This window comes from Nematostella vectensis, chromosome 6 (genome assembly GCF_932526225.1).
Source record: "Nematostella vectensis chromosome 6, jaNemVect1.1, whole genome shotgun sequence".
NCBI classification, from domain to species: domain Eukaryota; kingdom Metazoa; phylum Cnidaria; class Anthozoa; order Actiniaria; family Edwardsiidae; genus Nematostella; species Nematostella vectensis.
In genome coordinates, this window is record NC_064039.1 from 1,419,333 (window position 1) to 1,432,948 (window position 13,616).

The following is a 13,616-nucleotide window of genomic DNA, read 5'->3' on the forward strand; positions in this document are numbered from 1 at the left end:
TTTGTATATGAATACAGGGACGTTCAACACTTTTCTTTGTATATGAATACAGGGTCGTTTAACACTTTTCTTTGTATATGATTGCAGGGTCGTTTAACACTTTTCTTTGTATATGAATACAGGGTCGTTCAACACTTTTCTTTGTATATGAATACAGGGTCGTTCAACACTTTTCTTTGTATATGAATACAGGGACGTTCAACACTTTTCTTTGTATATGAATACAGGGTCGTTTAACACTTTTCTTTGTATATGATTGCAGGGTCGTTTAACACTTTTCTTTGTATATGAATACAGGGACGTTCAACACTTTTCTTTGTATATGAATACAGGGTCGTTTAACACTTTTCTTTGTATATGATTGCAGGGTCGTTTAACACTTTTCTTTGTATATGAATACAGGGGCGTTCAACACTTTTCTTTGTATATGAATACAGGGTCGTTCAACACTTTTCTTTGTATATGAATACAGGGTCGTTCAACACTTTTCCTTTGACTCCAAATGAGCACTTGTGGTCTCTGTTTGCCATTCAGTCATGTTCATATTGAGCAGTAAAAACACAAATAAACCATATCCATTTAAAATTAAAAAAAATGCGATCCCTTTGTTTGAATTTGCGGTTTTGAGTTTTTATTTATTTTTTTTTGGGGGGGGGGGGGGGAAACTAAATTATTATATAGATTATTAGCTCTTCATGAGCAAGAGTTAGCCTGCAATGCTGGCATTTACTCGGTGTTTTTATAGCCGCCATTTTGGATTTTTGATTTTGAGCAATGCTCAAAATTCAATATGGCGGCTACGAATTGCTCGAGGCCGGTTTTTCGCTATAAACACCGGGTAAACGCATGCGTTGCAGGCTAGCGCAAGGTTTCGTTTGCTAGACCGTTTGATATAGCCATTCAGATTAAGATAGTTGATATAACATGTGTATTACAGACGTTGTTTCTGATATGTTTTTAGTCCGACTATCACAAGGTCCGACCTCAAACCAAGGCAGAGTAGAATTTTACAAAAATGGAGTCTGGGGCCAAGTTTGCTCACGAGACTGGGACATCTCGGATAGCCACGTGATCTGTCGGATGCTTGGGTACCCCGAGGCTCATGAGGCTGTGGTAGATGGCCGGTATGGCGTGGGGCGAGGCCCGATACAGTTGACTAGGGTCCAGTGTCGTGGCTCGGAGGATTCGATTACGAGGTGCTCGTCGGACTGTTGTTATTGCACTTTTCCTCACGCCGGAGTGGTGTGCAAGTCTGGTGAGTTTTTATTTTGCATTTTGTGTAATCATTTGCCTTCTTTTATTTTATCAGCCAATGGCTGTATTTTGGTCTAAAGAGCGTGCGCGCGGTGGACTTGTGCCTCCTTTTCAATCTGGCAGCCAGCAAATACGTAGTAATCTCGTCAGCACCAGCGTCTTTGAAACAAGGCATCATTAGGCTTGACAAAGTTATCTTTACACTTTGATTTTTTTTCGAACACCCATGTCCAACATGTCATGCTGGATCGAACATTAGTAGTTTTGACAGCTTACAAAAGTTGTCAATCATGTGAAAAACTTTTTATCCTAGTTCGTCTGATTGGCGGAGTTCTACCGTTCGAAGGGCGTGTTGAGGTCTACCGCAATGCATCATGGGGCACCATATGTGGATCTAGCCTTAGCCTGAAGTCTGGTCACGTGATATGCAAGATGATGGGATACCCTGGTGTGTCTTCGACCTCGTGTTGCGCCCGCTATTGTGAGAGCAGTGGACTGATCGCCATGCAGGATTTGGAGTGCACTGGGACGGAGCGGTCACTGATCACGTGTCGTCATAGTGATTGGAGCAATACCACCTGTGCGCATGCGCAAGAGATGGGAGTCATCTGCACACCTAACATTACCTCAGGTCAGATTAATCATATTTTATATTAAATATTCTGTTGTCCGCTAAATCTATGTTTCTTTGAAATGAAGAAAACTGGGTACCAAGGACCAGAAAGTTCACTAAAAATCCAATGTAAAAAGTATTGTGTGTTGAAATGCGCGAGTACAGCTTTGTGTGTTTTACCGTGCGTTTTACCGTGTATTCTACCGTGTGTTTACCGTCGTTTTACCGTGTGTTCTACCGTGTGTTTACCGTGCGTTTTACCGTGTGTTCTACCGTGTGTTTACCGTGCGTTTTACCGTGCGTTTTACCGTGTGTTCTACCGTGTGTTTGTAGTGAGCTTGGGTTATAGCGACACCTACCGCGAGGGTGTGGTGAAAATCGAGATAGCTGGGGGACGATCAAGTAGTATCTGCGCGTCCATGTGGGACGAGCAAGATGGCCAAGTGGCGTGCAGGTCGGCTGGATTCCCGGGACTGGTGGGTTAAAAGAACTATCAGCTTTTCCCACACTCGCATTGGCTGACAACGAATACATGTCTGAAAATGAAACGAACGCGAAAAATCCTTCATGGCTGGAAGCAAATGATCCGTCAAAGTAACTTGGGCAACAGGCCCTTAGCCCCCCCCCCCACCTCCCCCCCCCTCCCTCCCATACACACTCGACTGGAAGGTCTCGTATTAAGGAAAATCAAGTACCACCTGACCACTCCTAGGTGGTAAACGAACCCCCCTTCATTCCGCTCAAAAACACTGGCTATGGGCCTGTGGCAAGCATATAGCATTTGAGAGATTTCGTCATCTTAGAACAAAATTACAAAATGTTCCAGGGAGTCATGTATGCCGCCAGACACAACTCATCTTAAAATTTAGTATTCGCCATTTTATGATGAACCTACTGTTTTGCTTGTAAAAATGTTCTGATTTCTTTGTGACATTTGTACTCCATCCCAGGATAAAATTGGCAAAGTGTTCTTACAGCCACAGAGCTCGCCCCAGCTGCTCAAAGACCTGCGGTGTCTCGGCAATGAGACTTCGCTGAATCAGTGCAACAATAGCGGATGGGGCGTACACAACTGTTCTCAATATGGGAGTCACGTGGCTTATGTCAAATGTAAACAGATTGGTAAGGAACGTCACAGCTGTAACAAAATCCTCATTTCCCAAACCTTATTTTCCTTTTATTCTACACCAATTCCAAAAAAGATGTCAGTTCAAACGGTGAATAAAAAATGGTAAATTATATTTGCAAACCGAAAGGTGCTTATGGGTAGTAGATATTTGTAATTATAAAGTGCTAAATTAATTCCAACGAGATGCCGTAAAAAAAAAAACTCCATGACAAACTGTTTAGGTAAACTCGCTATATAAAAACGAGCCTATGATTGTCTTCAGTCGACCATTTATGTATTAGATCACAGAACACTTTGCTTGGAAACATAAATGCCTGGATAAAACCCATCAAAATGCTATTTTAGTTCAGCTTAAAGCTGCATTTCCATTTATAAACTCGGGCCTCGTTCCTCCCCTTTCCTGCATTGCTTTTGATACAAAAAAAAGGTAATTCGAAAAAGTCATGCTTTTCCCTCAGTCCGTCTAGCAGACGGCCCCACGTCCAACCAAGGCCGTGTGGAATTATTCACGAACGACGTTTGGGGCCAAATCTGCTCTTACAACTGGAACATCGTGAACAGTCACGTGGTCTGTCGGATGCTTGGGTACCCCGAGGCTCAAGAGGCTGTGGTGGATGGCCGGTATGGCCTGGGGCGAGGCTCGATACAAATATCCCGAGCCCGCTGTTTGTGGTCCGAGAGGTCAATCATGGAGTGCAGAAGGTCTTGCTGCTACTGCTCTTATCCCCACGCTGGTGTCATATGCAAGATAGGTAAATACAAAGCTTATATAAGCTTTACTTAAAGACCGTACATCCGACTTGCATGATAATGTTGTTTTAGTTTTCTTACTCACATCATATCTAGAAATAAAACTTTCCTTGCGTTATTAGTTATTTGATAGTTTAGACATAGAATTGAGGTGTTTTGATTGAAGGATGGATTGAAATTCACCGTGATTCAAGCGGATTTAATTCACGATTAAGATAAACATCTCGTTTGCATAGGGTTTAATAGCCTACTAAACAATGCCTGACCAAGGATCTTTAAGCCAAGAAAAAAAAATTGATTCATAGAAATTTGCTTACGCGATTAACTTATGGTGGGTGTACCTGATGTAAAAGTATGCAATAACTGTCCATCGCCGAGTGAAAAGATATTATAATTTTCGTGTTTCCTGTGTTTGTGTGTGTCTATAAAAAAGCTTCTGTTTGCGATAGATTATAAAACACGGGTGCTTCCTGATGAATACGCGATGCTTGGTTTAGCTAGGTCCAATTATTTCCGTGCTGCGGTAAGCACCGACTTAAGATTGCTTTTTGAAACTCTCTTTATTTGAGGCGAATGTGTTTTTTAACTTTGAAAACTCTAACCATAACCTAATACTTTAGTGTTGAAAATTGCACCTTAGATGGTGCTCGTATTTGAGAAAGGCGCTTTTTTGAACTGAGTGCTCAAACGAGCATTAGGGTAGTTTGGCAGCTGCCAAAAGTTGTCAGTCATTTAAAAAGTTACTTTTTGTCATAGTTCGTTTGATTGGCGGAGTTCTCCCGTTCGAAGGTCATGTTGAGGTATACCGCAATGCATCATGGGGCACCATATGTGGATCTAGCCTCAGCCTGACGTCTGGTCACGTGATATGCAAGATGATGGGATACCCTGGTGTGTCTTCGACCTCGTGTTGCGCCCGCTATGGTGAGAGCAGTGGACTGATCGCCATGCAGGATTTGGAGTGCACTGGGACGGAGCGGTCACTGTTCACGTGTCGTCATAGCGATTGGAGCAATACCACGTGTTCGCATGCCCAAGAGATGGGAGTTACGTGCAAGCCAAAGTATTTAAATGGTCAGAGCTGATAGTAAAAAAAATATTAATTTATTCACTCACTCGCTCAATTGTTTATTACTTATCTATTTATTTATTTTTATGGTTGTTTGTTTGTATCTCAGGTTGCAAGAGCATAGATCATAGATGTACAGTAGTCATAGCCTGATATTGCTTTCGTTATTCGTTAACAGTCAAAATTGTTGGCCCGACATACAGAGAGGGATCGGTTCGACTGATTGCCGATGGAATGACGGGCTCCATTTGCTCGTCCACGTGGAATAGAACTACTGCAGAAGTCGTATGTAAAGCTTCAGGATTTCCTGGCGTGGTAAGACCCTTTTTGTAGAAAGGAAGACTCGTCCGCTTGGGAGTACCAATACCCTTTGTCTCCCTCCCTCCCTCCCTCCCTCCCTCCCTCCCTCCCTCCCTCCCTCCCTCCCTCCCTCCCTCCCTCCCTCCCTCCCTCCCTCCCTCCCTCCCTCCCTCCCTCCTCCCTCCCTCCCTCCCTCCCTCCCTCCCTCCCTCCCTCCCTCCTCCCTCCCTCCCTCCCTCCCTCCCTCCCTCCTCCCTCCTCCCTCCCTCCCTCCCTCCCTCCCTCCCTCCCTCCCTCCCTCCCTCCCTCCCTCCCTCCCCCTCCCTCCCTCCCTCCCTCCCTCCCTCCCTCCCTCCCTCCCTCCCTCCCTCCCTCCCTCCCTCCCTCCCTCCCTCCCTCCCTCTCCTCTCTCTCTCTCTCTCCCTCTCTCTCTCTCTCTCTCTCTCTCCCCCTCCCTTCCCTCTCCCCTCCCTCCCTCTCTCTCTCTCTCTCTCTCTCTCTCTCTCTCTCTCTCTCTCTCTCTCTCTCTCTCTCTATGATTTTATGCATTTATATTGTTCCTAGGACAATTTTACAGTGAATGAGATAGGTATGTCCAGTCCCCCTGCTCTCCTTTCTGTCCTGAGGTGTACTGGTAACGAGTCCACTTTGGATCGATGTACACTCAACTGGGAATCCCACAATTGTACGAGCGGCTGGGAAGCATCCGTCAAGTGCAAGCATCTAGGTGAGTGTAAACTGGTCAGCGATCCAGACGCTGCGCTTGATATTACTTAGGCCGGATTTTCACTAGCGAAGGAAACTAAGACGGAGGAATAAAGCGGAGGCGTAAGAGCTTTACGCGCTATGTTGAATTTACATGAACATAAAGTGATAAAAGCGGAGATAGAGAAGTAAGTACAAGAAATCGTTTCGTTCCTTCCTTCTCCGCTCCCTTCTTTTCTTTCGTCTCCTTTGAGCTGAATAACACACACGAAGTAAGCATTTTTAATCTCCCTTTCTTTATGCATCTCTGCTTACACAATACTATAAGCTTTCATAGGTGGTTCGCATGTATCGGAAACGACCATTGAGCTTTCAAAAACGAAGACAAACCTTTGTTAACAAAAAAAACCATGGTAAATAGCACATCAAAACTGCAACAAAAAAAAGCAAATTAAAAAAATCTCTAGCCTTGCAAAATACACTCTCCGACCGATATCAATTGGTCGATTGCTGTTAATCTCTGCAGTGCGACTAGCTGGTGGCCCCACTGTCAATCAAGGGCGAGTTGAGATATTTTTTAATGGTTTGTGGGGAACAGTCAATTACGAGCCTCAAGGCTGGCAAAGATGGCACAACGACGAGGCGAGCACTGTGTGTTTGATGCTAGGCTACCCCTACCTCTCGTCTCTACCTCTCAGTGGACTTAATCTTTATGGAGCTTCCACACGTCCATCGCTGAAATGCGGTGTCGCTTGCTCTGGTGTCAAGCGAAATATCATGGATTGCTACTCTGATTCGCCATGTCGTGATAAGAGGGCGTATGTTGGTGTGGTATGCACAGTAGGTAGGCTTATACAACGCCGGTCCTTCCCCCTTCTTAGAAACTCTTAAAATCAAGTCAGCTTGAAGCTGGGGGCGGGATCGAGATCCAACAAGAGATGGAGTTCATAAGGATGAAACTAGAGAAAAATTGTAGGAAAAGCATGACAAAACTAAACACTAAAACAGAAAAACTGTACTATAAAATTGTTAGCCCTCTGCGCACCCCAGTGGTGGATCCAGGGCAGGGGGGGGGGGGGGGGGGGGGCGATGCTCTCCATCCTCCCCCATGACCAAAATCTTAGAAGAAATGATAAGAAGAAATGTGTGGGAGCTAAAACTCACAGATATCCTTCCGCTATATGTTTTATAGCTGCCCCCTCCTTAGCTTCCTAGACTCCCTATATCTGTCTAATTTTTTATACTATCAATATCGTTTGACATTTATTTTTTTAGAATGTGCTTTTCAACTCTAAAGCATATCTTTGTTTAAATGTAGAAAACGTACCTACACAATTTCTTGCTATCGTTTTGTAAAAGGGCATGGTCATATCGCATGACTTTTTAAAGACTGGGATTTTCACATTTCTTCGTGTCACCTGTCCCATAGGGCGATAATGTTTCATTCTTGTTATTGATTTTCGAACCTGTTTGATATTTCGTCGTTTTTTAAATACGGAAATATTTTAGCTGTAACTGATATATCTCTAAAACGTATTGTTTCAGCTCGTTTGGTAGGTGGACCTCATCCAATGCATGGTCGAGTAGAAATTTATCACGATAGCCAATGGGGGACGATTTGCAGCAACATCAGATTGACGATGAATACCGTTGACACTATTTGCAGGCTTATGGGATCCGATGGGGCATTATCTACAGGTAAATTATATGCCTAGGGGAGAGAACGGGAGGGGTGTATAGCGCTAATCATTTATTATTACAATTTATCTTGTAGCTATAGATTCTTCATCCAGTTTACAGTCCCAAGTGATTTGTTAAAGTCCGTTGATTCGACTTGGATCGCTTTATAGTTTTTCAGGCCAGACATATCTATTGTATAAAAAGTAATAAAATCCGCCGATGAACTTTTAAATAACGAAGCACTGTAGCTTGGTGGTCAAGAGGTAAGGTCAGGTAAGCGCCTGCCCCGAAAACCAAACTTCCACCTAAATCAAGTTATTTATCCATCCTACCTTTCAGGTACCAGTAACTACGGCCCCGGTGGTGGCGTGGTTTGGCTAAGTGACGTATCCTGCTATGGGAGTGAGAGGGAAATCGCTAGCTGTAACCGTTCCAACTGGGCACAACCGACTTGTAACCACTCAAGAGATGTCACAGTGCAATGCAAAATTCGTAAGCTATATTTGGACAACATAATAGAATAAGGATTGTACACATACCAGTGTACCCGCTCTCAAATCTCTGTCCTAAGAAGTATGCTTACTTCTAATGGGGTAGGGCTAGAAAGACTACACAGAAGCGGCGAGAATATGGCCTCAAGACGACATTGAGACATTCCTTGGGAGACGTTGATTTAGACGGTGGCATCCCGGGTAGATATGTGAAATTTTCCAACCTCCAAACCCCAAATAATGTTAGAATGGGAAATTCGTCATTGCCTCCTTCTACCGCTAATACTTCAATATTTACCGCCTATTTTCATACCATCCATCTGAAAAGTGATAAACACTCTCTGTCATCCGCCATTTTGTTATCTTAGCAAATAGCAAAGCACCAAGTGCGTTGGCTGATTTTGGGAAGCCAATGCAATATTTACGATTGAATTTGGTAATTAGAGTATCAAACTTTATTTTTAGATGGTTATTTCCAGATTTTAGTAGATTATGTGACTTCCAATATTAAATCAAAACAATAATAAAGGTGTGACTGACAAGGGCACCGTCTAAGCTACAGCAACAGCGAGGTGGTATGTAGGCGCTCGTGCATACAAAGGAAACCCATTAGTAATAAAATCAAGACAAGCTTGAAGTTTTATTTTGTACGTCTCTTTCAAAACATATTTATTCTCGAAACAACTCTATTTTTGATAGGCGTACGAAATAAAACTTCTGTTTTCAAATAGCGTTCAACCCTTGTCTTGATTTTTCATCTGTAAAAAGTCATAAGATATAATCCATGTAAGACTGATAGAATTATTCCTTTTCCCTCTTTACTTCTGATGTACTTTATTTTGCCCTAGGAGTCCAGCTCGAAGAGTGTTTAGTGGGCCGTTCTCGACGATCAATCCCATCTAGAGATGCCATGGGGTTTCCAAAAGTAGTAAAGTTTCAGCTCGGGAGTCAGTGGGCGAATATCAAGTACAGTAGTATGTCAACAACGAAAAATGGAGCAAAAGTAGTTTGCAGGATACTTGGCTATGTAAATGGATTGCTGTCAGAAGACTATTGTGATAACCAAGAAAACCAGATAATCACAAATTTGACGTGTTCGGGAGAAGAGACCTCATTGGGGCAATGCCGCTTTGGAATAACTACTAGTCTTGACACAAGGGTGGGAACAGTGCTCTGCTTAGATGAAGGTAACACCTACTCCTAAAAGGAATTATCTATATTTCAATTGTTACAATTAAATTCACGAAAATCAGAATATAATATCTTTGTCACCTTGGTAATTTCTTATTGAAATATCGTCAAATACTATCCTTTTTCTATGAGTGCGCAACTTCCCCCCGCCCCTCACCACACATACACACCTCAGCAATCTCGCTCCCAGAGCCCACGTACCTTTGTGTCATCGGCAAGGTACAAGGCTCTGGGATAATCAATTTTTTCGCCAACAGAATCTGTTGGTTCCGGTTTTACTACGCATGTCCAAACAAAATAGTTACCGGGAAGAACAGAGTTTATCTCTTTCACTGATCGATCCAATTCGCGCTTGACGAATTAGGAAAAGTCGAAGATTTTCCGCTGAAAAAAATTCAATCCCAGATTTTCAGTCATCGTTGATAGAAAGGATGATTTTGGTGTATACTACAAAGCATTCCTAATTCACGTTCTTGGATTTGTACAGGACCCGAAATGATCCCCAAAAGTACCCCAACTGATCCTCGGACCCGAAACGATTGCGAGGCGTCCCCGAAATCAACCCCAAGGAATTACAGTAATGGACAAGAGGAGAGCGCAAATCCAGTTCAATATCTGATTTCGCCCTTGAATGCATAAATGGAGGACCAGATCGAAAAGCTTAGCTCACGCATTAGTTTCTATTCTCGGGTATGCGAGGATTCCATCGCTTCACGATGTAAATCATTTGCCCGCCTCAAAGTAGTCGTTAACGGACCGGGATTTTAATTCTATTGCCTTCGCGTTGTCTATTTTCAAAGAGCCGACACATACCGCAAAAATCTTTCGGAGAGTTCATCCACCGAGAACATGACCGGCATATATATTACGATTTCGCACGCTTATACATTTCCCGTAATTTCCCATAGGCTTTCCACAAGACCTCCCTCTATGTTATAATGCCCCAAAAGCTACAAATGATAATTGTATGGTACTAAATGTTTATAGCAGCAATGATAACATTTGGTTTTAAATGTATACGCTGGTTTCGGGGAGTTTTCTCCGCAATTTTATTTTCAAAACAGGAAAGCGTCATGGAGCTTTTCCATTGTTCTATTCACTTTTTATTTGCGCATGCTCACTGAAGCAAGCCCTAGGAATTGATTATCCCAGAGCCTTGTACCTTGCCGCTCGCACACCTTCGAAACATCCTGCGCACGCGCCTGAGCATGAGAATTCCTGCAGGATTGTTCACGCCAGACATGTCTCTCTATGCCAGATTGTTGAGTAAACCGTGAACTTATTTTTTTCTGAGGGTTCTTTACGGTCGTCTAGAAGTGTATCTTATCTTGACTATCTACCTTTTGTTTTTAAAGACCATAGGCTGGTGGATGATTCTGGTGACCCGACTCGAGTAGGGGCAGGCTTTTTAGAAGTGCTTTTCGGGACAGACTGGGCAAGAATCAACGCCAGTGCCTTCCCCGGGTTCGCAAGCAACCTCACCTGCCTTCATCTCTATAATTCACACGCTATTGCACTCCATCACGTGGAAGATTACCACAGTGGATTTATCATTACGAACATGACGTGCAGCGGTCAAGAGAAGTCATTAGACGAATGTGTGTATGAATACGCTTACGACGATTACTACGATGGTCCGTTGGTTTGGCTGGCTTGTGCTGTAACAAGTAAGTGTGCATGAGAGACAAGGACATTAAGCAGTTGCGTTCTCCTGAATTCTCACGCTCCAGAATTACTTGCCATTTTGCATGTTGTGAAACATTAAAACTTCATTTTCAATTAACCATAGCTTTGGTTTCACACAGGGAAAGCTTTAAGTGAAATTTAAACATGTTACAGAAAGCGGGTGATCAGATATGACAACGCGTACTGACCACATGAAAAAGGGGATCCCAGGATGTCCTTTGTTTCGTGGTCAGTAGAGCGAAATTGATATTACCGCAATTGTTCGAGTAAGCCATCGAGTAAGCCACTCACAGAAATTGGCGCCTTCCTGGATTCCGCCTCGCCTAAGCGTGTTGTCCTTAATAGACTTCGCTGACGAGGAGGAGTTTAACGAAAACTGACATTTTATCATTGAAAGCTTGTTCTGTTATGGTTCAGTTTGGAACTATTTCCGGCTCTGCACGCAGGCTAGGCAAAACGGGCGGTAGAAAATCGCTTCTAGAAAACTGGAAATTCGAAATTTCGCCAAAAGTCCTGCAATCAATATTATACCGATGCTTTACACTGCCACACAGAAATTATGAACCCAGTTGATCAACTCTTTGCGTACCTAAAACGCCATTCTTTACCCGCCTTGCCGAATCACGTATGCTTGACGCGAACCCATGGGATGCATAGTTTACCGTCGTGACAAAACAGCCCGTCTACATCCCCCTTCCCGTAAAAAGCAAAAACCAATTTTATTATATTATTCGTCCCAATTTTTTTATTGTAATGCACCATATATTTACAGGCTATGAATGAACGCGTAAAATACAACATTAGCTTAGGGAACCTGTGAAGGAATCCACTTCCTAACGTTGTATTCAACGTAGACTTGCCCTGCACATCGTGCATCACACGGGGGATCCCACTTCCTAACGTTGTATTCAACGTAGACTTGCCCTGCACATCGTGCATCACACGGGGGAATCCACTTCCTAACGTTGTATTCAACGTAGACTTGCCCTGCACATCGTGCATCACACGGGGGAATCCACTTCCTAACGTTGTATTCAACGTAGACTTGCCCTGCACATCGTGCATCACACGGGGGAATCCACTTCCTAACGTTGTATTCAACGTAGACTTGCCCTGCACATCGTGCATCACACGGGGAAATCCCACTTCCTAACGTTGTATTCAACGTAGACTTGCCCTGCACATCGTGCATCACACGGGGGAATCCACTTCCTAACGTTGTATTCAACGTAGACTTGCCCTGCACATCGTGCATCACACGGGGGAATCCACTTCCTAACGTTGTATTCAACGTAGACTTGCCCTGCACATCGTGCATCACACGGGGGAATCCACTTCCTAACGTTGTATTCAACGTAGACTTGCCCTGCACATCGTGCATCACACGGGGGAATCCACTTCCTAACGTTGTATTCAACGTAGACTTGCCCTGCACATCGTGCATCACACGGGGGAATCCACTTCCTAACGTTGTATTCAACGTAGACTTGCCCTGCACATCGTGCATCACACGGGGGAATCCACTTCCTAACGTTGTATTCAACGTAGACTTGCCCTGCACATCGTGCATCACACGGGGGAATCCACTTCCTAACGTTGTATTCAACGTAGACTTGCCCTGCACATCGTGCATCACACGGGGGAATCCACTTCCTAACGTTGTATTCAACGTAGACTTGCCCTGCACATCGTGCATCACACGGGGGAATCCACTTCCTAACGTTGTATTCAACGTAGACTTGCCCTGCACATCGTGCATCACACGGGGAATCCCACTTCCTAACGTTGTATTCAACGTAGACTTGCCCTGCACATCGTGCATCACACGGGGGAATCCACTTCCTAACGTTGTATTCAACGTAGACTTGCCCTGCACATCGTGCATCACACGGGGGAATCCACTTCCTAACGTTGTATTCAACGTAGACTTGCCCTGCACATCGTGCATCACACGGGGGATCCCACTTCCTAACGTTGTATTCAAAGTAGACTTGCCCTGCACATCGTGCATCACACGGGGGAATCTACTTCCTAACGTTGTATTCAACGTAGACTTGCCCTGCACATCGTGCATCACACGGGGGAATCTACTTCCTAACGTTGTATTCAACGTAGACTTGCCCTGCACATCGTGCATCACACGGGGGAATCCACTTCCTAACGTTGTATTCAACGTAGACTTGCCCTGCACATCGTGCATCACACGGGGGAATCTACTTCCTAACGTTGTATTCAACGTAGACTTGCCCTGCACATCGTGCATCACACGGGGGAATCTACTTCCTAACGTTGTATTCAACGTAGACTTGCCCTGCACATCGTGCATCACACGGGGGATCCCACTTCCTAACGTTGTATTCAACGTAGACTTGCCCTGCACATCGTGCATCACACGGGGAATCCCACTTCCTAACGTTGTATTCAACGTAGACTTGCCCTGCACATCGTGCATCACACGGGGGAATCTACTTCCTAACGTTGTATTCAACGTAGACTTGCCCTGCACATCGTGCATCACACGGGGGAATCCACTTCCTAACGTTGTATTCAACGTAGACTTGCCCTGCACATCGTGCATCACACGGGGGAATCCACTTCCTAACGTTGTATTCAACGTAGACTTGCCCTGCACATCGTGCATCACACGGGGGAATCCACTTCCTAACGTTGTATTCAACGTAGACTTGCCCTGCACATCGTGCATCACACGGGGGAATCCACTTCCTAACGTTGTATTCAACGTAGACT

The 13,616-nt window shown here is 44.3% G+C and overlaps 1 protein-coding gene across 4 annotated transcripts in view; it reads left to right on the forward strand.

Annotated features, from left to right (window-relative positions):
• LOC5503354 (deleted in malignant brain tumors 1 protein) overlaps positions 1-13,616 on the forward strand; it is a 30,140-nt gene that overhangs the window by 6,774 nt on the left and 9,750 nt on the right. For 2 of the 4 annotated variants that reach the window (XM_048728868.1, XM_048728871.1), the window contains exons 10-22: positions 962-1,255; positions 1,568-1,885; positions 2,201-2,343; positions 2,818-2,989; positions 3,455-3,748; positions 4,503-4,820; positions 4,994-5,130; positions 5,680-5,842; positions 6,347-6,664; positions 7,366-7,518; positions 7,840-7,992; positions 8,840-9,178; positions 10,538-10,849. In XM_048728868.1, the coding sequence (XP_048584825.1) occupies positions 962-1,255; positions 1,568-1,885; positions 2,201-2,343; positions 2,818-2,989; positions 3,455-3,748; positions 4,503-4,820; positions 4,994-5,130; positions 5,680-5,842; positions 6,347-6,664; positions 7,366-7,518; positions 7,840-7,992; positions 8,840-9,178; positions 10,538-10,849 (3,114 nt within the window). The remainder of the gene's footprint in view (positions 1-961; positions 1,256-1,567; positions 1,886-2,200; positions 2,344-2,817; positions 2,990-3,454; positions 3,749-4,502; positions 4,821-4,993; positions 5,131-5,679; positions 5,843-6,346; positions 6,665-7,365; positions 7,519-7,839; positions 7,993-8,839; positions 9,179-10,537; positions 10,850-13,616) is intronic. The other 2 variants (XM_048728869.1, XM_048728870.1) reach the window with 2 other exon arrangements.